Source organism: Pavona decussata, unplaced genomic scaffold (genome assembly GCF_977016875.1).
Source record: "Pavona decussata unplaced genomic scaffold, jaPavDecu1.1 SCAFFOLD_85, whole genome shotgun sequence".
Classification (NCBI taxonomy): domain Eukaryota; kingdom Metazoa; phylum Cnidaria; class Anthozoa; order Scleractinia; family Agariciidae; genus Pavona; species Pavona decussata.
This window is the reverse complement of record NW_028145503.1, coordinates 1,461,588-1,485,963: the sequence shown is the minus strand read 5'-3', so window position 1 is coordinate 1,485,963 and position 24,376 is coordinate 1,461,588. Positions and strand designations below refer to the sequence as shown.

General features: G+C 37.7%; 3 protein-coding genes across 10 annotated transcripts in view; all 3 read left to right on the top strand.

Annotated features, from left to right (window-relative positions):
* Window positions 1-24,376, top strand: part of LOC146475179 (uncharacterized) — a 453,604-nt gene that overhangs the window by 174,592 nt on the left and 254,636 nt on the right. For 4 of the 6 annotated variants that reach the window (XR_014865986.1, XR_014865985.1, XR_014865987.1 and 1 more), the window contains exons 5-6: window positions 23,064-23,141; window positions 24,123-24,190. Coding sequence is in view for 1 of the 6 variants with exons in the window: in XM_085116101.1 (XP_084972227.1) it covers window positions 23,064-23,141; window positions 24,123-24,190 (146 nt within the window). In the remaining 5 variants the exon portion in view is untranslated. Of the gene's footprint in view, window positions 1-18,018; window positions 18,062-21,262; window positions 21,295-21,442; window positions 21,582-22,637; window positions 22,800-23,063; window positions 23,142-24,122; window positions 24,191-24,376 lie in introns of those variants that run through there. The other 2 variants (XR_014865983.1, XR_014865984.1) reach the window with 2 other exon arrangements.
* Window positions 1-24,376, top strand: part of LOC146475188 (tetratricopeptide repeat protein 28-like) — a 142,882-nt gene that overhangs the window by 37,591 nt on the left and 80,915 nt on the right. The gene's annotated exons all lie outside the window — the stretch shown is intronic.
* Window positions 2,918-24,376, top strand: part of LOC146475191 (proton myo-inositol cotransporter-like) — a 55,102-nt gene continuing 33,643 nt past the window's right edge. Inside the window, exons 1-6 of one of the 3 annotated variants that reach the window (XM_085116201.1) lie at window positions 2,918-3,396; window positions 4,343-4,512; window positions 5,001-5,092; window positions 5,652-5,826; window positions 7,170-7,281; window positions 9,120-9,227. In XM_085116201.1, coding sequence (XP_084972327.1) covers window positions 3,389-3,396; window positions 4,343-4,512; window positions 5,001-5,092; window positions 5,652-5,747 — 366 coding nt within the window. In that variant the 5' untranslated portion in view covers window positions 2,918-3,388 and the 3' untranslated portion in view covers window positions 5,748-5,826; window positions 7,170-7,281; window positions 9,120-9,227. Of the gene's footprint in view, window positions 3,397-4,342; window positions 4,513-5,000; window positions 5,093-5,651; window positions 5,827-7,169; window positions 7,282-7,533; window positions 7,589-9,119; window positions 9,244-10,320 lie in introns of those variants that run through there. The other 2 variants (XM_085116200.1, XM_085116199.1) reach the window with 2 other exon arrangements.

Below are 24,376 nucleotides of genomic sequence, written 5' to 3'. Positions count from 1 at the left end.
CCATAAAGACAGGGACCCCAGGTGTTCAAAAAAAGGTTAACTCTATCCAGTGGATAAATCGTGCTCCAACCAATCCATATTTTATTCACTGGATAGCGATTTATACGCTGGATAAAGATATCCGCTCGTTGGACAACCGGCACAAGGGGTACAGAAACAGCCCTTGTCGGAGATCCTCTCGTTTCTTCTCGTTGGAATAAGCGCTTAAAGGGCAGCGGGGTGGTTTGCCCTCTCGCCCCCCCCCCCCTCCCCCTATATCTAGATTTTCTGGATCCGCCCCTGTGACCATTGTTTGGCATTTGTCGTCCTGTACTACCCCACGTGTGTTTCAAAATACGAAACCATGTGTGAGATAGCAGGACCTATACTTGAGCAGGATAGGAAATGCTTCTATGGAATATGGAAAGTTGGATTCTTACAGCCAGGCGTAGGAATAATTGGCTGTGATAATCATAACGTCGATGAAGTAAGGCCCAAGTCCCAAGGCGTATAGAGGTATATTTTAAGAAAAGGGAGTTGCTCTGCTTAGAAGAGGAGAGGAGCAACAGCAAAAGAGGCCAAGAAGGAGACATTTCTGAGGTTAATCTGCTTTTAATATTACTTAACTGTTTTATTGTAATCATATGACTAGCAAAAATCAAAGATCAGGGATTGCGTTCGATGTCACCAGGCTCTCTCTCCTTTGCCAAGTTGTGATGATGTCATTCACCCCTGCAAAATCTGCGGGGGATGCCAGATACGCATCCCAAGATCCATTCATTCAGTCAATCTTGTCCCACACAATCTCGACTCCAATCTGTATTAGGAGTGCGTTATTTTTGCGTTGAACGCAATTATGTTATGATTATAGTCCATTTCCAAGTTTCTTTGAACGTCATTGTGAAAGCGAGGCTCACTGCAAATTTTTCATTCATATGGAAACAAAACTAATTTTCACATGAAAAACTTTGCACTTACTGAGCCACGCTTTCACAATGAGGTTCACAGCAACTCAATAATGGCCTATTAAATTAGCACTTTTTCATTATTCCGATTCTTTGCAATTGCCGTTCTTTCTAATACAGCAAGAAGCCTTAAGGGGAACAACGGGACTAAAAGGTTAAAGATCATTTTCCTGGTCACGGCATAGTTCGGCGATCGACAACATGAAATGAAAATGAAGATCTTAAAATTAAAAGAATGGAAGCTAAAGCACCAGTGTGTGCAAATAAGAATTGATCTTCCAATAATCTCTCGTGGTTCCTCAAAAACGAAGAATATAAAAATCACTTTTACTGGAAAAACACTGTAGAATAATGGGTCAAAAATTTTTCTTGTCTAATGAGTAATTAACCATTATTCTACGCGAGCGTTGGATAAGAGATGATAGACTGAGCCAATGAGGCGGGTAGCTCCGAGTTGGCTTTAATCATCTTACATCCAACAAGCGCGAGTGGAATAATTGTTTTATTAAAAAAAATCAAGAAATATTGTCAAAGCTTGCTAATTTCCCTTCAAGAACAACCAGAGGACCATAATCAGCAATAAATTGTGAAACAAATAATACAAAAGAGATAGGCAGATTTTACGGTTAGAAGAAAGGTTAGAAAGGCCATGCCTTTTTGGAAACAAATATATTTCTTTAACTTCTAAATCAATCTTGCTTTTTCTATGGCGGAGTTCCGCGCGCGCGTGGATCCAAACAAGAAACTTGCAGGGTAATTTCTTCCACTAAATTTGACCATAGCTCCTCTACCAACTATGATTTGACCTGCTCCTTTCTCCCATCAATTAAAGGACACTGTTATACTCGGTTATCGTTCTTTGGAAAAAGAGGTAGCGAGGTTAAAGCGTTTGGTCCCCATGACTGATTTCAGATTTTCAACCAAACAAATCCGATCTAAAATTTTTTTGTAAGATACGAAAATTCATCTCTAGATCCGTAATTTCCTTTATAGCTGCAGCACTTGATTTCCATGTATTTTAGGGACAAACAACTCGGCTTAAAAATTTGAACTTCAAAGAAACTGAAATTAAGAATTCGTTGTTGTTGGACACAAAATGAAGAAAACAACTAAATGAGAAATGGCGTCTTAACCAATCAGGAGGAATTATTTTCGCCGCTTTCAGTTACGAAACAGGAAGTGAGTAATTTTGCTCTCGGTGTCTTCCGTTACAACTTTAACTAATCCATGTTATAAATGTTGTAATTGTTATTGGTGGTAAGCAGTTTGCTGCATATGCACTAAAAGTATATATAACTCCAGAAAGGATGAGAAATTTGTAAGTTTATTACGTTCATACGATAAGCAGACTCAGTAAGACACATAAATGCCTTTAAAAAGGAATCGTGGAGCTCCGCTTTTAGGCTTGGCTAAATAAATATATTATTTTAATTTAACATATTGAACTAGTTTTCGCGAACCTCCGTGACTCCGCAGTCCATACAAACGGATTTTTAAAAAAATAGGTCGCTTGCGCTCGAGCGCGAGCCCAAGAACTGTAAGCTTCGAGAGTTAAGAAACGAACCCCTGGGAGTACCCCTGGTGTTCTGTTTGTTTTCAAGGTGCTAAATAAGTCAGCTGATCAATGGAGCCTCGTTTTCACAATCATAGGAAAAACGCGGGAAAATTGTGTCACGTGAACAGAGAAGCCGACGAAGAAAGCATGGCGGTATTAAAGTTGTGCGGTGTATTTTCGTAGAATTTGCTCCGATATTTATGAACTAAAAGCATTACCTGCATATCAACAAGTGAATGATCACATCGTCAGTGTTTTCTGTGTAGAATTTCAATATTTTTGCCTATTGATCGATTTTGAGGTCCAAAATGCACACCTTCTTGTCTGTCAAATATCGAGTGCATAATCTAAGGTTATTCGAAGCTAAATTTCATGTGCTGGTCTATTTAACCGAGATTAGCTTAGTGTTCTATAAATTGTTGCTGTTTGAGAAATGGGTGTGAGATCAGAATTTACCTTCGCGGTGATTTTATCGCGCTGTTAAAGCAGTCTGCACTGTGTGTAATGTACACATACCGTGAATCGAACTTGTCAATTTCTTGATAAGTTGTACAACTTTCAGAATCGTCAGGCGAAATAACAGTTAAAGCAAATAACCCTCCAAGAATTCAAGTAGTAATAATGAGGTCGTAAAATTTGTTTTACCTGTCCAAGTTTAGACTCCGGTACGTGAAATTGTCATTTAATATATTTTATTTTGAGCCATATAATTTCCCTGGTTTAGGAATCTTCGAGTAGTCTTGGCGTGCCTAGCAGTCCTCAGCGGACGAATGTACTGACTTCCAGTCCAGGAAAAGATCTTCCTCCTTTTGAGGATGAAACTGATGTAGTTCTTGGAAATGAAAATGCTGTTGAGGAAGAAGAAGGAGAGGAGTTGTTTGGTGACAGGATGGAACAGTAAGTTAAAACTGCTTTACTCCCCCCCCCCCCCCCTCCCTTAACAAAACATGGGTTGATAGAGATCTGACCCATTTGTTGTCTGACACATATTATATGGTTATGTCTGCTGTCACACCAACCAAAAACACCGATGTACTGTATGAGGGGCAGGTTGTATTGAAAAATAAATAAAATAATGTTGTGTTAGAGACAATGAGCTGCGGAATACGCTATACAGCATTGCTAAGCTCAGGGAAAAACAGATTTTTTCCAAGGTTAGGGAAAATTTTGTATCAAGTCAGGGAAGTTCTGATTTCTTCCATTAGGACAGTAAGAAGTCAGAGAATTGTATTTTTGGCTAGTGACTTAGGTTTGCAAAAAGTTTCCTTGTTAGGCAAAGGTATTGTCATTCCGAAAAGTATTTACAAAGGTATTGATTTCTGTAGTTTCATTGCTGGCTTTATTACCAAGACATTTGTCATGGAAATGGTTTGTAGTCAGTGAATATTCAGGAAATTTTATTTTCCATATGATGACTGGCAACCTCCTTGTGGTGTAGTTTGGGGTAAATATACCTGCAGCTGAGATAACCCCAACATGATTTCTCTGTTTTTTTTTTTTTTTTCCTTCGGATAAAATTGCTATTTTTTGTTTTTGATTTTTCAATATAACACATTCCCCTCACGGCAAAAACTTTCATTTATTGTACATTTAAGAATGATGTGTATTTATACTTAGTCAAATCCTTCAAAAATACCGATCACATATGTATGGATGCTAAGAAGGGGGCATTTATTCTGGATTTAAAATTTTGGTCAGAAGGGTACATCCAGGTGTCCTGTGGATTACGACCTTTTGGAAACATGCTTCTTGGATGTAAATTTCTGGCTGAAAGCCTGCCTGGTTGTGAAAGGGTTGGAAAAAAACTTTGCTAAATCAAAATATTACTTTTGACACTTTAAAGGGATTATCGCCCAATTGCCACACTTGATGTATATGATGCAGCAGTGTTAGATGACGAGGAATTTGATGAAATGGACCCAGAGGCTCAACGGGAAGCTGAGCGGCTGATGAGGAAGAGAGACAGAGAAGAGGCTGCAACAACGGGGCGGCTTCATAGGGGATTGCTTTATGGTATGAGAATTTTTTCTGCAGTTCAAAAAGTATTTTGTTTCTAGACAATAATTATTATTCTGTAATGTGATGTTATGTGATACTACCTGGTGTCATCAAATCTGCAAGAAAAACACTTGATTATTCAATTATTTAATTCAATTTATTCTTCATACAAGTTCGAACAATTGCAATGGAAGCTTGGATAGTGTTTTTTTTTATTGTAATTATTATGTTGCCACACAAAGAAATTACAAAAAAGACCCAGTTTTGCTTGGGAAATCAAATACAGATTGAAATTAGTTAAGTGGGCAATAATCATGAGTCAAATGAAACAGCATGGTCTGAGTGCAGACTGGGGAAGCACTTGCGTTGTGTGTCTACGGAGATTGCGGTAATGTTCGATGATGGTCGTCATCCTATTGTGGCTTTGCTGACATGGCAACAGTGTGATACAGAGTTAAATCTGGGAATTGACACCTGCTGTAAATTTATGGGTTTTTTTTAAGATGAAACAGATGAGGAGGATGAGGAGCAGCCGAGGCATCGTCGTCGGCTTGCAAAAAGAGCGGTGGATGGAGATGTACAAGATGAAGATGAGGTATGTACAGGAGACTGACTAAAACTTAGATAACGACTTAATACACTTAAATTTTTAATTCTCATTTAGTATCTGAAAAAAAAAATAGGAATTGATTAAACAATAGTCCGAGAAGAAAAAATTGAAATGTTTGGAGTTGTAGTAGTATAAAAGTTAGTGGAACAAACTTTTAATATGAAGTCATGGCCACTGAAATATGAATGGTTCAAGATAGGTTGGTTTTTGCATGTTCATGTTGTTTCCTTAACTTAGACAAGAAACTTTGCTCCATATTGTCTCTCTTCACCCAGTTGTATAAATGGGTGCCAGCAACCTACTACTGGGGGTAACCCTGTGATCCATGGAATTGCATCCCACCTAATACCCTGCAAGCAGAGATCCCTTTGATCTTCTTTGCTCTACTCACAGGGTACACATCCACAGAAGAGTAGCAACACTGTCTTGAAATTGCCTGATGCTACACTATACAGAGAGTTAAACATTAACTGCATGTGGTCTGACTGTTACATAATTTGTACTTTGCTTCGTCTCTTGATTAATTCAATTCTTGTTTTTGTAGCTCATCGAAAGTATAGAAAACCTTGAGGATATGAAAGGACATTCCGTGCTTGAGTGGGTCTCCATGCAAGCTCCTCGACTGGAGATCAAGAACTGATTTAAACAGTTTCTGTGTTCATTTGTGGATGATCAAGGACACAGTGTTTATAGGGAGAAGATACAGGAAATGTGTGAAGGTTTGTGTCACGTTTTGAAATTGTATTCCAATCTGTAGAGGTTGCTCTTGAACAAAAGTAACGTATCATAGGTGATTTAAAGGCAAGCATTGCGAAAATGTTAGCATTACTAATAATTATTCATTTGAGTGGCCACACTTCATTTGAATGGTTACACTTTAGGATTTCTTTCACCGACATATCAGTTACAGCCGCACAATTATAATAACTAGCACCACAGGATTTAAGTACTGCTTATTAACTTTTGTCTTTCATCTGAATGGTCACTTCACGATTTCATCTTCAAATGGAATAGGCAGAGCCCTCATTTCACAGCATAATCTTTTAAGACCTGATCAGGGGCACTCAACGGATCCTTTCGGTAAATTATCTGTTCGGAAGGCTATTAATCCCCTTCAATTTTCTAAAGGGAATTTTTACCTCTTATGTTCGTGTTATGGGAAATTTAAGGCCTATGATGTTTTTGGATTGACAAAACTGTGGTTTCGGGTACCAAAGAAAGGTCAGCTAGGAATTTCAGAAACGAAATAGGACCTAAGGTTTTCGAAAAATGGACAAAAATGCGCTAGTAATTATTCAATAAGACTCAAGTTCCCCTAGAATGACTGAACAGTTGAAAATATTAGAGCGCAGCCTGAAATGAATCAACAGAGCTTTATAGGCACTCCAGACAGCCTGAAATAGCGTTTCGAAGGATTCAAGAGAAAACTGTCATTGGTTGCCCCTGACTGATGTCAACATGCATATTCTCCTTACCATTTTTTAATATTTTTCCTACTGTCCTAGTAAAGAAAATTTGTTTAAACACCAAGATGTCTTGTCTTCAGTGATCAGTTCAATCATTCTCATGACCTACAAGTTGATTGACAAGTGCTATTGTAAGGAGAAATTGAATTCTGGTCACTATTAAGGCTCAAAGGGATAGTAAACAGGGCCAAAGCAACAAGCACTGTTTGGTAGCCCCAGTCTGAGTTGGAATGGTTGACCTTCAGGCCCCAGTTGTTCAAAGAGCGGGTAATTTTATCCACAGTCGCTATCCTGTAGATAAAATTTGTACAAGAATTTCCTTATAGCCCAATAATTTGTGTATAAAGCAGAAGCGTTTGTCTAATCTAAGTATGGGATTGTGTGAAAAACTTTCCAAAAGCTGCTGTTGGAGTACATTTTATTCGCTGGATAGCAACTTATCCACTGCATAAAGTTATCCGCTCTTTGAACAACTGGGGCCAGGATTTTATCTGTAGACCTAAACCTTGAGCTATGTTTCCATGGGAATGAGTTAGTCAACTATTTAGCATAAATTTACCAATTTATCAACCTTTTTTTTTTTTTTTACTCCATAGCAAACAAACAAAGCCTCATTGTTCAGATTATAACATCCTGGCAAATGAGCAGCAGGTGTTAGCGTATTTTCTTCCTGAAGTTCCATCAGAAGTTCTTCAGATCTTTGACGAGGTTAGTGGCCATTTTTTTATGGGTGGGGGAGGATGTGGAAAGCATTATAGTACAGGGGGAGGGAGGAAGGCTGTTTTGTATAAATATACACTGTAAAATAGAAAAGAATGTCTTTTTTTGAATAACAATTTAGAAAATAGTGTCTGAGCCATTTTGGTGTCAGTTGGTTCTTTGAAGGCCACAAATCTTTACATTCTGTTTTACATTTTTTTACCTTATTAACAGTATTACGCCATCTATATATGCTCATGAAGACATTAAAAGAGCCAAACACTTGCAATGTTTGGTGGAGTTGCTAAAGACCCAGGTTAGAACATGGTGTATGTTTTGTTAATCAATATGACATCTTGGCAGCCTCTATGGCAGTCTCTACTCGCCTACATAAACTTGTGACAAATTAATAGAATAAAACACTTGCTAGATAAGAAAACGATGCTTCTCCTTATGAGCTCTTTTGTTTTCAGTAAGTTATATTATTGCTCAACTGTCTAGTCATTAATACTTGTAAAAATAATAATATTATACATGTAAATCAAGAAACTTCAGTTAGTGCAGAGCGTCACCGCCCGTATTGTACTTGACCTCAAAAAGTTCGATCACATCTCACAAGGTATCAAATCGCAAAACTGACTGCCTGTTAATGACAGAATTTACTTGAACGATGCCGTAATGATGTTCAAATGTGTTATAATAAACTCGTCCCTGACTACTTAATCAAGAAATTTACTCCCTTTCACAAATTCACACCAGAAATACTAGACAACGCGATCAACTGAACATTCCAAGGTACCGTCTAATCACCAGTCAGCGTTCCTTCACCTATCGTGGTGCTACGCTCTGGAACAGTCTAAGAGACAATATGTTAAATCTTCAGACACTGTCAAAGTTTTAGGAAAAGAATTGTTAACCTACTTTTTCCTGATCAATCTATGAATTTGTAAATAGTAAATCTAATCCATTGTATCTTACAGAATTTTTTTGTTGTTGCATGTTTATTACTTCAGTTATTTGGTAATTTAATTGGTTGTTTTAGTTGATAGTTATGTAGTCTTGTAACTGAAAAACCCTTTTAGGGAGTTACAATAAAGTATGTATGTATGTATGTATGTATGTATGTATGTATGTATGTATGTATGTATGTATGTTTGTTTGTTTGTTTGTTTGTTTGTTTGTTTGTTTGTTTGTTTGTATGTATGTATGTATGTATGTATGTATGTATGTATGTATGTATGTATGTATGTATCTGTGCCTCTTGTGCATAATTTTGTTCAGATTTGTGACAGTGATATAGAGTGTGTTCACAGTGTCCATGTTGGAGGACTAAAACAATAGAAGATATTTGCATAATAATTGAATATATTTCCCAAAGGAAAATCATTGTATTGTCTCATCACTCTAACATGGCCGTCGTGCACACACTCTATTTATTGCTCCATCTTCTCCTTCCCTAGGGTTCCTGCATAATGATAATTTAAACTGAGAACTGCAAATTCAGCAAGGTTTTTTTCATCTGTGAATTATGTAAAAAATTAATTATCATGCAAAATTCTAGATAATATTGCAGAAATTCATGCAAATTTATGTTGTCTTTGCAGACTTGTTGAGATAATTGTGTGAATTTTGCCGTAAATTTATGTGAATTGGACACATATTTTAAAATAATAACTGTCCCATGCCTTTATACAAGAAATACAGCACCATGTAAAATAAAATTTAATGCCTTGCATTTGATTCAAAATAATCATCATGTGAGAGTAATAACAGTTCTAAACAGCTAATACAAAAGTGAGAATTTTCCTTTACTTTGAATTTTGTCTAATTTTTCCATCCATTTTTAGACTCTTCATCATTTACTCAAAGCAGAGCATACAGAATTTTGGCATCTACAGTGACAAGGAGAGGTGTTTTGGTCGGCTGTGTGTTACAAGCAATACAACAACTTTTAGGAATTAATACTGTTATGTAAGTAAATCAGTATGTGAAATGAATATATGAAACATTTATTTCAACTGTGGGTGAAAGATTAAATAGAAGAAAGACCCTCACAGTTACTTAATATGCAACTATTAAAAACAGTTGCAAAAGAAAGCCTGAGAAAAATCAGGCTTGAATGGGATTTGAATTCATGAGCTCTAATATGCTGGTGCAGCGCTCTACCAACTAAGCTTTGAAGCCAACTGGGAGCTGGTGATATTTTGAGGTCATAATAATTTACTTGTGAAGGATGAATAAATGAATGTGATATATGAAACATATATTTCATCTGCAGGTTCCGTTCAAGCCTAAAATTTTTTCAGGCTTTTTTTTTTCCAACTGTTTAAGTTGTGTAAATAACTGCAAGGGTCTTTCTTTTATTTAATAAAATCAGTACAAAAAGTACACAAAATCTGCATCAGATTTGAAAGCATCCATCATATCCCTCCTTTGACTAACCGGTGTGGGTGCGAGGGGGTAATTTTCGGTGGCATTTACATTTGTATTTTCGGAATTTCATAGTGCTATTTTACCTCACATTCAGTAGAATCATTATGCTTTACTCGGTGGCGTATGAATTGAATGCGCAAATTTGTAAAGGATCTTTTTTTATTTTTTAAATTTTATTGCTTGTTGAATATGAAATCCTTGGAATTGGCTGTTTAATTTTACCTGGTTTTCATTGAAATTTTTTCTTAGTCGTTACTCAGTTCTATGCCATAGTCATAGTCATACCAGTGCCACTTGTACAATGGTTGCAGTGGCTTATCTAAGTGAAATAAATTATTAGTCCTGAGAATAGAGAGACAGCTAGAGACCTAATCATAGAAAGATGATGCACTTTGTTTTGTCTACCTTTCATTACATTTCTTGATGTCTTACCTGAGGTTAGCTAGGATGCTGTGTTAACCAAGCGAAAGCTGTACGTCGAAAAATACTGTGGAAGTGGCATTGCCATAATGATGGCTGCTTAGTAACTATTTCCTTTCAAAATGAAATAGTTTCTTCATCCATTTTGCTCAAAGTTTTCATGTACATTATTTTCGTAATGTTCCTTATTCCTAGGTACTACAGTGCAACGATCATTAAAATGTCTGGTATCCAAGGCGACCAGCTCGCCATTTGGTTGGCCGCGGTAGTGGCATTTGGTAACTTTGCATTCACCATCGTAGGTGTCTGTCTTGTAGAGAAAATGGGCCGGCGAAAGCTTCTACTTGGGAGCCTTGCTGGGGTTACATTTAGCCTGTTCCTTCTAGGAGGAGCCTTCTTCATGGCAAAGCAACACGATGCCTCGATATCCTTACAGGAAGTAACACCTTTGAATGTCAGTGACAATTGTCCAAGTAGTGGGCACTGTTTAGACTGCCTCAAAGCAAAGTGTGGATTTTATTCTGTGAAGGACGCAACGAGCAATCCCATCAATGGATCATGTGTTCCATTCAATGGGTCGAGTTACCATCCGGTGTATGGTAGGTGCAGTGTGTCAGAGGATCATACCACTTGGTCGTATGCTGCCTGCCCTTATAAACATGCCTGGCTAGCTATTGTGGCTCTAATACTTTACATTGCAGCGTTCGCTCCCGGTATGGGCCCAATGCCTTGGACCATCAATTCAGAGATATACCCCCTGTGGGCTCCTAGTACAGGAAATGCGTTTGCCACTGCTACAAACTGGACTTTTAATCTGATAATTTCCATGACGTTCCTTTCGTTGACCGAGTGGATCACCCGTTATGGAGCGTTCTGGCTTTACGGAGGAATCGCATTTTGCGGTTGGGTGTTTTTCTTTGTTTATGTACCAGAAACCAAAGGCAAATCTCTGGAGGAGCTTGAACACATATTTATTACCGAGCGTTAATTTGTTGAAAAACCCTAGCACCATTCACACCAAGCAGAATTCAAACCAAGACTACAATCAGGACAAAAGGTGTTGGGACAGATGTTACAAAGTCCTCCTATTAACTGCTAATTTAGTCTGACTGACCAATGAAGCTATGTTTTCCGCTTAAAGCCCATCTCACTAACTACACCCCTCCCCCGAGGGAATGTTGAAATTCACAAGTCATTTTTGTTACACGGGCTCGACATTGTAAGGGGGTGAGGGTCGGGGAATGGACACTTATCGTTTGCGCGTACCGTGTTTCTGTCGCGTGCGGAGGGAAACATCGTACATGCGAATTTGTCCCAATCCTTTTGTCCTTGATTGTAGCTTGGTAGATGATTGTGATCTGCCACCATTCACAACTATAGCCTGCTTACAGACATCTTGTGGAACCTCTCCTTACAGAGACCTCTTTAATACGGACACCTCTCTATTACGGACAGTTCATTTGGTCCCTGAGAGACCGAAATCCATATAAAGCCTACTTGTCTAAAACGGACACCTCTATAATGCGGACACTTATTCCTGTATCCTTGGTGTCCGTAATAAAGAAGTTCGACTTTATTTCCTTTGCCGAGTGCAACAAAAGAAATACGAGAGGTTTGCACGCAGGCTAAAACAACTCGCGAGAATCACCAGAAGCGTGGATTCTTGCGTGTGATCCTCGCGCGCCCGTCAATCCCCAGTCTCACTTATCACCACAGATAACTGTCTTGATTTAACAACAAATTCTCCCAATGACTACCACATGGAGAGTAATAAGGAGAATGTACACATTCATTGTGGGATTTGATGGGTCAATTTTATTGGGTCAGTCTTTGTTTGATGGGTCAACTTTATTATACATATTTTTACTTCTGTAACAAGAAGTATGTGAAGCGCTTTGGAATATTTTTATACTAGTAGCGCTATATCAATCTAATTTATTATTATTAATCGAGGAAATACGGTGAGAATCAAGAGATAATTCTCTTCGTGAGAATTCAAGATACGTGAAGTTTGGCACCAAATGCTGTAAATTACATACAAATATTGGTTCAATTCAACTGGATTATTGTGGCGCTTATTCGGGGACGGCGCGTTTTCGAGTAAATATGGTATATATTGTACACTGAAATTATTATTATTATTATTATTATTATTATTATTATTATTATTATTATTATTATTATTATTATTATTGTTATTATAATAATAATAATTATTATTATTAGTATTATTATTATTATTATTATTATTATTTTAACAAAAAGGGGGAAATTGTGCGACATATTAAAATACTTGAGACATACCTTGGAGTCTATTACGTGTATGGCATGTTTTTTTTTTAATATAAAAGTAAATAATCCTTTTTGCGCAAAAAGCCGGAGATCCGAGTGCTCCTATCAGGAGTCGAACTCAAGACCTTCCGATTACTAGTTCGGATGCTCTACCACTGAGCTACAAGAGACTCGTGGGAGCCAAGGCCATTACACTAGGTTCATAAGACAAACATCCTGCATACTGCTAGGATTGGAATGTCAATGAGTGGCATGTGAGCAGTGGAATAAATGTGATGTATTATTCAGTAAATAACAATGTCATTCACTGAATAATAAATCATTCTCAGATATTCACCGGCACCAGGCTAGAAATTTTCCGTCAGCATTTATCCCAATCCTAATGAGGAAAGACGCTGTTAGAGCGAAAAAAGTAAAATGCGATTTTTTACGAGCCTGGCTGGTACAAAAAACAAACTAGACATTTTTTTACCCAGCTTGGACCAGTATTTTAATAAAATTTCTCAGCGGGCTAGAGATTTAGAAACGTTCCAGCCAGTTAACCGTCTGATGAATTCAGTTCCCAGCCAGCTCTTTTCCAGCCCGTAGAGCGAGTTTTTAGTCTAGCGGGGCTCCATCAGGTACTCCTAATGAGGTTTATGACGATCTCAGGGTTACTCTTCTACACGCGTCTCTATTTTTTGCCCATCATTCTATTCGGAGCGACCAGCACAGTTTAGAACGCCTAACATTAATTGGTCGAGAGAACAAAAGAACGAATATCGCGGACAGGAAGTGTCTGGAGAGGCTTGTTCCCGAAGCTGTCTCTGTCGCCAACAGTGAGGCCCCTGCCGCCCAAGAGGACTTCAACAACACCAACCGTCAAGGATAAGGGTAAGATAAGAACCGCTTCTATCGCTCTTCAGTAGGACCAACGTCTCGCCAAAAAACGATGGTCACATTTATGAACAATTACGGGGAAGTTAGATTAACGGGGGAATGACTGTATGAGCTTTTGTTAGGACTTATTATCCAGTCGGGTACAAGGTTTTAGAAGTTTTAAAAGCTATTATAAGATGTCCAAAGATTTCCTTGCGTAAGATTGGCGAACATGTTATTTTCTTCCCTTTAAATTTTCACACAAGTAACTTTTCCTTTCAAGTGATTTAGAGCAGAGCCGATTGCTAATTTTCGGTCTTGAATAATCGTGACTAATTAAAGATTGTGAATTTTGTTTGTAGTCTCTAGTTGAAACTAACAGGAACTTCGCATGAAAAAATGTAATTTTTCTCCGGGAAAATTTGATGGGCTCCGTATTTGATGGTTTGCCTGACAATGACTACGAGCACGTCCTTATATTTTCCGTATACGACTTTGTGTACTGACTGTGAACGGCCTGGTTTATTTATTGTACTCAGAGTTCCGTCTCTCGCAATGCATGCTTTTAAGGTTCTTAAAAAACACCACGAAGGCCGACATCTTTAACACTCACGACAATTGTGAAAATGAAAGAAAGTAACTTGCATGTTTTCAAATTTACGCTGTCGTTGGTTTTGATACAGGTTACGAACTCTTACTATTATTTATGGTAGAGAATATAAGCAATTTAAATTTCATTTGTCATCGAATAAAACTTCTTAATCAAAAACTGGATCATTGCATAATGCAATTTAAGGAATTTGATTGGCTTAGTGGCCATGGTATACGAGCCATTATGCCATGCCTGAGAAACAGCGACCATTATATTATTTTGTGGTGGTTCGTGCAAAGCGAAATCAGCAAGATCTAGCAATATTTCTTGATTTTTTTGAAATAAAAGAAGTATTCCACTCAAGCTTGTCGGCGCTACGCGCCTCATTGGCTGTCTATCAGCTCATATCCAACGCGCGTTCGCAGAATAATTCAGTTATTTAATTACATGCAACTTCGGGCGATAGACCTGATTGGTGGATGCGCTGTGACAATTCCACAATTGTTCATGAACTCAAAAACCGTGACATTTTGCGTCCGCTTCCCAGAAACTAGTGTCCTTGGTATCTCGCAATTTTTACTACTGTTTCTTTCCTAAAAGAGTTTTGAACGAGATCAGAGGTAAGGCATGCTAAGTGGAAAGTTAATGCTGTTAGCGTAGTTAAGTTACGCCGGTTTTTAAGAAGGGTGAGTGTAGTGGCGCACTGATTTCGTCACAAGTCTGATTTGAATACGAAAATAACTGACCATGAACACTCAATTGGCGTACCCAAAGCAAACTCAACGATGGAAAAATCGCTTAATCGTTTCTAATTAAATGAGAAAAGACGTTTAGTTGATCGTGGCTGGTAGCTACTTGATGCACATCGTTTAAAAATCGTAATAATTACATTTGTTTCCTTATTCTCGCGCACATTTGGGTCAACAGTGCTGTGGAAGTCCAAGCTTGTTCTTTTAATTGTTTTAAGGTTTCATTCCTAATGAATTTACCTTACATGGTCATCTTTCGTCTCGTAGGACAAAATTCAACTGTGTCAAGTCAACAATGGTTAATAGTTGCTCTGAATGGCTGCCAAACTACGCAACAACATGTCGCATATTAATGTGACCAAATTAGGCTAATAGTACCTTTGTTTATCTCGTTTTTGTTTGTAGGATCTTTACTTCTAATAAGAAGCTTACGCCAGAGCTAAAAGGTGTGTTTTCACAATAGAATCATTTAGTGAATTGTTATTTATTGACTGAAACAAAATCTTAGCTAGGAGATGCTTACTAAGCATGAAGTAAAACCCATTCCAGCGATGCAGTCAGGTGTTTCTTCAACAGCAAATTAATGTTGATAATTGTATAAACTAGGAATTGCTTAATATTAATCCAGGAGCCATAATCATGATTATTAATCCCTGATTATGGCCCCTGTATTAAGCTAAATTTCTATTCGTAAAATTTTGTGGGTTGCAGGGTAGTTATTTTCAATTAAGGCGGAGGTTAAAATACGTCAAGAATTGCATTGTTCTTAATTCTTGCACACTAGAACTGAAACAATGTTTAAAGTTATTCAAAAATGCTAAACTTGGCAACTAGCCCTCGGCAACTAGCCCTCGAAATGCAGTAATTAGTTCGACAACTTACAATCTTCAATAACAGTCTTGGGAAACTAGCCTGAGTGGGAAATACTAAGCTCGTGTCAGGTTCTACATACAGTGTTAAACAAAAATGACGCATACCTAAGGGATTTTACTTGCTGCTTCTTGTATGTCACGCTTTGTTGGTTTAACGTTTTTGCTTCGTAAAGCATTTAGTCTTGAGAAAACATTTAGAAAGTCTGGTCATCTTCTTCACTGATCTACCATCTCTTTAAACCATGCATCTGGTAAACCTCTCGTTAATGTGTTATACCACTTATGGCTTTATATAGTGCAGCTCTGGGCGGGAATTTTGTGGCAACAGCTTAGATCAGTCATTTGTACAATCAGCCATTCATGACCTGGTTTATATTCGATTGAAGCTTCATATTCCAGTGACTCTACTCACAATTTTTGTTTTGTCCAAACATGTCTCTATCATACGTCATCAGTGTGTAGGTATTTGTAAATAAGATGAATGTTTGACTCCACAGTGTGTTGTGCACCTACTGCCACATTACTCTACACATCTATCCGTGCTAGCTATGGAATTGAATTTTCTACAATTACTATTTACTAGGCTCGTTATTTTCAGTAAATCTTTAGCTACATTTATACCCCAAGAAGTGCAGTGTTCTTGCATATCAGAAACTGAAAGTAATTTAGGGAAGACATTAATGATTAAAAATTGTCAATTTGCCAGCCATCAACCCTCAGCAGGAATGTCTGGTATGGGTTCTCTTGCTTATTAAGTCTTGCGGACTTTTTAAAATTGAACTAATATCTCCAACAACTTGGCAGCTTGAAGAAGAGTCTCTAAAGAAGTTAGCTCCTGAACAAAATAGAAGCATATAGTGTCAGGTTTTACATACAAGTCATACATATTTTAAAAGACGCATACTTCAATGGCTCGACATGCTATCTTATCTTGTGTCATGCTTTGATGGTTTCACGGTTTGGCTGCTTGAAGCAATAAAGTCTTGAGAAACAGTTCACTCTGATAAAACCAATCATTTATCTACAATCTCAGTGAACAATTCATCCAGTGAACGTCTAGTTTATATGTGATAGCACTTATGGCTTAATATCAACTCTAGGAATTTTTTTAGCGGCAGTATCAGTATAAAGAATCAGCCATTCATGACCTGCGGTTTATATCTGATTGAACCCAACCGTTTGTTTTGATCTAGGCTACGAACTCTAAATGATATTCATGATGGAGATTATAAGCAATTTAAACTTCATTTGGCACCGAATAAAAGCTCTTAATTATATGCAACTTCGGGCGCTATGATTGGTGGAAGATATAACAATTCAGCAATTGTTCATGTACTTAGAAACAACATTTCGCTTCAGTATTTCAGAGGCTAGTATCCTTGGTATATTGCAAATTACTTTGCTGCTTCTTTCCTAAAAGGGTTTCTAATGAGTGGTGAATAATAAGTGGTAAATTAACGCTATTAGCGTAGTCGAGTTATGTAATTAAGAAGGGTGTAGTGGTACATCGATTGTGTTTTGTTGGTAGGCATTGATATGTTCTATTCTCTATCGCTACGCTCAGCCGAATAGAAATCATTTCTAATGTAAGTGGAATGAGTAATGAACACAACAGTAGTGGAGGGAGCCGCCAGTAATTATCGTTTATTACAATAGTACAGTGCCAAGATACAAGCAAAGACAAAACACAGTCCAAATAAAATATACAATTACAAAACAAAATATAAATGCTGAACAGTACAATAACAAAAAGTACAACTCAGCGAAACATTTTCGAAGTAGGATATAGAAAAAATGTCTAGACAAGGCTAGAACTTTACTCTAAATGATAACTAGTAACAACTGTATACGGAAAAAATTAGCCTCGAGAAAAACTGGTCGGCGTCAAGTGGTGTGATATGCGCAAGGAGTGGTTTATAAAGGCGCATGAAACCCCTAATGGGAATAGAAACAATACAACCAAATTAACAACCAAAATAAATACATTATATGGTTTATTATTTCCTCGCAAGTCTTATTTGGATACGAAAATGATGATCATGAATACTCAATTGGCGTACCTTAAGCAACCTAAACGATGGAAAAATCGCTTCCAATCACTACTAATTATGTTGAAAAAGACGTTTAATGGATCATGGCTCCTATTACTTGATGTTCATCGTTTAAGAATCGTAATAGTTATACGTGCTTCCGTATTCTCGCGTACAATTGAACCAACGATGCAGCGGAGTCCAAGGTCGTTCCTATAACTGTTTTAAGGTTTAAGTGCTCAATGGAATTACATTACATCGTCATCTTACGACTCGTAGACTGACAACAAAGAACTGTGTTAAGTCAAGTCAATAATAGTTAATAGTTGCACTTAATGGCTGCCAAACTAAACAACAACATGAGAATGATGTATTATTCCAGAAAGTGACACAGGCATACTCGGAAAAAAAAAATCCGAGTGCTCCTATGTTGCTTTAGCAACATGTTAATGTGACCGAATTAGGCTAATGATAACTTTGTTTGTCTGGTTTTTGTTTGTAAGATCTTTACTTCTAATAAGAGGCCTACGCCAGAGCTAAAAGGTGTGTTTTCACAACAGAATCATTAAGTGAATTGTTATTTATTGACTGAAACAAAATCTTAGCTAAGAGATGCTTACTAAGCATGAAGTAAAACCCATTCCAGCGATGCAGTTAGGTGTTTCTTCAACAGCAAATTAATGTTGATAATTGTATAAACTAGGAATTGCTTAATATTAATCCAGGAGCCATAATCATGATTATTAATCCCTGATTATGGCCCCTGTATTAAGCTTAATTTCTATTTGTAAAATTTTGTGGGTTGCAGGGTAGTTATTTTCAATTAAGGCAGAGGTTAAAATACGTCAAGAAGTGCATTCATTTGTTCTTAATTCTTGCGCACTAGAAACTGAAACTAATTAACATTTAAACTTATTCAAAAATTCTAAACTTGGCAACTAGCCCTCGGCATGAATACAAGTCTTACTGAGGTTCAAAATGACAGTACTAACTCCGGTAACTTGCTAGCTTCAATAACATTCTCAGGAACTGAACTGAAGCGTGCGTGAGAAACCGGTTAAGGTTGTTGAGCGCTTGTCAGGTTCTACATACAGTGTTAACAAAAATAGCGCATGCCTAAGGAGTTTTACTTCCTGCTTCTTGTAGGTCACGCTTTGTTGGTTTGACGTTTGTGCTTCGCAAAGCATTTAGTCTTGAGAAACAATTTAGTCGAAATAAAGTCCGATCCTCTCCTTTACTAATCTACCATCTCTTTTAAACATGCATCCAGTAAACCTCTTCTCAATATGTTATACCACTAAGGGCTTAATATCAGCTCTAGGCGGGAATTTTGCGGCAACAACTGAGTTCATTCGTGTGCACAATCAACCATTCATGACCTGGTTTATATCTTATCGAAGCTTCACTTTCCAGTGAAAAGAGTTTTAAGTTTTGTCGAAGCATGTCTTCATCATACATCATCAGTGTATAGGTATTTGTAAGTAAGATGAATTTTTGACTCCAAGGTGTGTTGTGCACCCCTTGCCGCATTACTCTACACATCTTTCCGTGTTAGCTATGGAATTGAATTTTCTACAGTTACTATTTAATATAGGTTCGTTATTTTCAGTAAATCTTTAGCTACATTTATACCCCACGAAGTGCAGTGCTCTTGCAAATCAGAAAGTGAAAGTAATTTAGGGAAGACATTAATGATTGAAAATTGTCAATTTGCCAGCCAACCCTCAGCAGGAATGTCTGGTATGGGTTCTCTTGTCTATTAAGTCTTAAGGGGGCAATTCACCTAAACGCCATTTTTCTGCCACTTGACATGGCTTTAATGGCAATTTCTCATTCACGTGTCAAGCAATCCAAAAACCCTATCATTATCATATCCCGTGAATCTGTGTTGTGGGGTATTTTGTGAATTTTTGGGTGATTTTTGGATATATTTGGGAGGAGTAGTTTTTTTTAGAAGGATTGGTTAAATTAAGAGAAATAAGAAATATTGAAGATTTAGTGAAGTTTTAAAATTAGAGTTTGTATTTAATAATTAATAGACGGATACCAAGTTAGTCCACTAACAACCCGGGGTGCTCTTGCGTGGGTATCAACTGTCTGTTGGTGTTCCAAAAATCATTTTCTTTCTTCTATCCCTTCTTAAAACTTCTTTAAATTTCATTCAAATTTAGGTAAATTGCCCCCTTAACGTACTTTTTAACTCCAACAACTTGTTAAATTGAAGAACAGTCCCTGAGAAAAATAGCTCCTGAACAAAACACTAAGCATATTAGTGTCAGGTTTTACATACAAGTCATAAGGGTTTCAGTAGACGCATACTTCAGTGGCTCGACAAATACTATACTTTTATTTTATTATGTCCTAGCCTATCTAATATTAGTAATATGAAAGAAATCGAATTTTCCACCCTTGCCGCGATATGTTTGATTTTTACGGACAGGCGCATACACAGAACGACGCAATATTTCCCAAAATCATTCCAACAGATATTTAGAGATTGTAAGAAAAGATTTGAGTTTTTTTAAAGGCGGTAGAATGATTTGTTTTTGCACGCGAGGCTCTTTTTACCCGTGTAATAATTTAGCGCCTTAAATAACGATTTTAACCGATTTTCGTTATGTGCATTTTTCTTATAATAAAAGGATATTTCACCGAAAAAACTATACAGTGATTTTAGTTATATTCTGGCCTATCTAAGATTAAAATATCAAAGTACAGTTCGTGTCTGTTCCGCTAGCGGCAGTCATTTTGAATAATTTAGGCTCGATCGGCTGTCATAAGGAATGGGACCAAGTTGTAAGTTTCGGAAATCCTCGGGAATTTCCGACACGCGTCGAGTTCCGAACAGTTTCAAAATGGCCGCCCTTCGTAAAAACTGACGGGAAAGAAAAGCTTTTTTCCCCAAATTTTAGGCGAGAGCCCCCAATGTAGCCTCACCAACCCGTGGTAAAATAAAGTCAAACTGGTTTGAATTAATGTAACGAGCCTCTCAGGGACATGCAATACTTAAACTTATGTTGTGGCGTCCCATATTCTGTTTGCTGAACAACTCCTTACAAACTATAAAATTATGTTATGGAGGAGAGGATGAGGAGTGACCAGTCTGTTGCGGTGTTAACTTCAGATTTCGACTTTGGAAGCCAGCAAAAAAAGAAAAACAAAAAAAATGCCCCGGGCTAGGTGATTTATCCTAGCTTGAAGTGGTGCAATAGTTGACCATCTTTTAGTCTTACTAAGGTGACCTAGGGTGATCTTTGTAACCTGCTAGAGGCGTCCTACATGGCTTAGCATAGGATTGAACTTTGATCCTCCTGGTATAACAGATGTAGAAAACATGTGGCAGAGATGTGGCACTAAGTTGGATTATCTGCCTGGTACAGTCATCTTCCCTTCATGTAAACAGGCCATAAGGAGTCCCCTTATATGCGTGCTTGGGTCTAGGGATCACAAATTGTAAACTTTTACAGATGGTCATAAATTTCTTTGGCTTTGTTATAGCAGGACAAAGAGCCATAGTGACCCCGCTTGTCATTATCAATCTAGTTGTCTGAATATATATTACCCATGCTTATTATATGTATATTTTCCTTGTACTATTGTTAGAATTGTTGGTACTATAAATTGGCACACAGTTAAACAAGATTTGTATTAATTTTCAGTCTATATTTATTTTGGTAAACAGTCTTTGGATCCCACAGACTGACAGTAAGCATTTGCAGAGAGAGTGTAATCTCCTTGCCAAATGATTTAAGGATTAAAAGAACAAGGACGACTGAGTAAGGAAGACAAATTTTGAATTCTGATCATGAGAGTGAGTTACACCAAGAAACATCAGCTGTGATGAAAGTTCTTTGTAAGTAAGAATCCTTTGTGATATTAGAAGGAATGAACACAGAATGACTTACAGTTGTTTTTTATCTAAAGGAGAACTTAGACTGAGTTACGTTTGCCATTTTCCCGTCATTCATGGCGGGGAATGCAGAGCAAGCCAAAAATGAGAGTGACGTCACACCACCTGATTCTGAAGAAGGAAAACTTGGCTTTGACAATGACACTTTAAGAGGTGAGAAAAACAAAACCTTTGCCATGTTACTAGAAAGTGAAAAGATTTTTTAAGTCATTGCTGAACCGAGGAAAATGGTTTTTTTTTTATAGATCTAAAAATGCAAAATTATTTATATCGAGCTGATGAGCCAAGTTCAAAATAGAGTAACTGACAACAACAGTAAAACGTGTTCAGCACAGTAGAATATGAAAAATAAACAAACCTTATGTTGGTTTTTTTTATCTTCAGGTGCAGTATAATTCATTTATTTTCAACTATTTTTAGTTATGTAACATTGTGAACGTTTTGGCCTCAACTTCCGTTATAGCGTGTTAGTGTGTCAGCGCTATTTAATTTCAATCGTTTGACAAGCGACGCTTTAGATCTGAAGACTAGAAAATAGTTTAATCTTGAATTAAGGCCCATTAATGACGAAACTCTCCGTGTTCTGTATGTTTTATTTCTCAGAGGAGGAATAGGAGAGCGACCAAAGCACGCGAGCGCACGCGAAAACAATTTTCGATGCCGCAAGAATACACGGAAGCAGGTGCGCCCTGCGCGTCTCTTCGTAAGAAGCGACTTTTCCGATGTTCGATTTTCCATGAGATAGTTGAGGAATTACCTGCTCTAGTTAATAGAAGGAATTGGGTTTCCGGAAGTTGGCATGTTATTTGTTTTGGGGAACAAGCGTAAAAAGTATCAAAATTTTACGAAGAATGTATGGCTGGGTGGCAGCCCTTGCCTCGTAAAGATACATTCTTTCCTTTTTAAAAAACTAAAATCTCTCAGAATATTCAACATGTAACACTAATATTTAACTGATTACCAAGAGTGCCGTGTTATTTGTTAATTTATGTAGGTGTCTATTTGTGCCAGTACCTTGTTGTTTGATAACCAGATATATATGCTACTGAGGCAAAATGTAAACCATGACGTTAGCAAAGTTTCTCCTTTACAAACCAAGTTGTCTTCATCAATTGGATCGTTTTGTTTTAATCGGCGATAGTGGAGATTTACAAAGGTTCTCCTTTACAATCCAAGTTATCATCAACTGGATCGTTTTGTTTTAATTAGCGATAGCGGAGGTTTACCAGGAAGATGGTAATGAGAGCTACCGTAAACGAGACTATTACAATGCCGCGAACTTTTACACTGAAGGAATAAACGTGAAATGCAAAGATGACGAATTGAATGCCAAACTATACAGCAACAGAGCAACAGCAAATTTCTATCAAGGTAAGTGGTTTTCGTCGCAATTTCTCCTGTTAAATATCCCACTTGAATACAAAAACAAAACCGCCAGCTTGTTCATTTTTAATTTTTCCCATCATCACAGTACTCGTTCCTTGTTCCAGCTTGGTGGAACGCTTTGAGTTAGTCTTTACTTGTGTTGTTGGTTTTGAAGCTACAGTTACCCCAGGGCACCAAAGAAAGAAAGAAATGGTCGCTGACGTTGTTTAACCTAAAATCGCTAATGAAACTTCTATTTCTTGTTTTAAGGAAAATACCAAGAGACAATAGATGATGCAAAAGCTGCCATTGACTTGCAACCAACTTACATTAAAGCCATCGAAAGAGGTGAGAAGTATTATCTGGTCAGATAAATGCAGTTGACCACTCCTTTGCGCGAGTGCTTTGCGCATAGATCTTTACAGCTCAAAGGAATTAGTTTCCACAGGTTCGGCTTCCAGTCAGTGCTGTTTAACAAGTGAGTTTATCAAAGTACTCCAGTCTACAGAGATCACTTGCATCGCGGACAACTGTTTCATCAGGTACACTGAGTTCAGTTGGATTCTTCATGTTGTGAGGATGGGGAATTTCTTCAACTCTCTTCTCGTAAGCGGACAGGGGAGCAACGAGAAAACGCTCCAAAGACTCACTAAAGAAATCCCTTTCATGCACTCTGCAACTTTTGTCAGTGCAAGTTTGAAGCCCTGTCTACAGATCATAACACTAAGAGACAGCAGATCAGGCATTGAGCCCTATCCGTCGAGAACAGGAGAAGAGCCAGTGTCAAGGAAAAGGGGCAACGAAAAGAAAACCCAACTTCAACACTCACTTAATCCACCAGACGATGGAATGCAGTCGTTGATCAGGAAAGCCTCTAAGTCACGGATAGGTCCAGTTAGTGATAGTACTCTTAAAATCTTCAGATAAAAAGCCAGACCAACGCAAAGCTTTCTAATAAAAGCACAGCTGACTGGCGCAATGTTCCAAAAGAAGTGACTCCCATTCCTTAATTCTCCAAATGACAGATAAAATTTGTTGGTAGCTGTAAAGAAAGCCTCCCAGTGCAACGATCCCCTCAAAACAGTTGCGACTTAAGACGTACTTTAACGTTTCTTTCTGCACGAAACGACCTCTTCTCGCAATGGGTGAAACAAAAGTCGGAAATGGCGTCTGCTCTCGATCCCAGGCTATGAGCCTCCCAGTAATGCGCCGATCAATACAAAACCTACTTTGATTACGTGACCAATTAGATTGCGGGACAAACCAAATATAACATGTACAGTTAACGCTTGGAAGTTTAATTTTTGTAAAAACTTTAATATTTTGTAGGGGCAAGTGCTTGTGAAAAGCTGGGTCGACGTGAAGAAGCCATCAAATGGTGTGACATGGGATTGGCAGTATCCTTTTAAAATTCCTCGTAGTAAATACTACCGCAAGTGCAACTGTAGATATTCTAGGCATCTTTTAGAAGATACTTTACGCAAATCAGTCAACGATGATTGAACCTCAAAAATGAACTCAAGATCTTTTCGTATTACAATTATAGCTCGATCGCCTTGTTTTGTTTGGTTTGTTGAGCGATT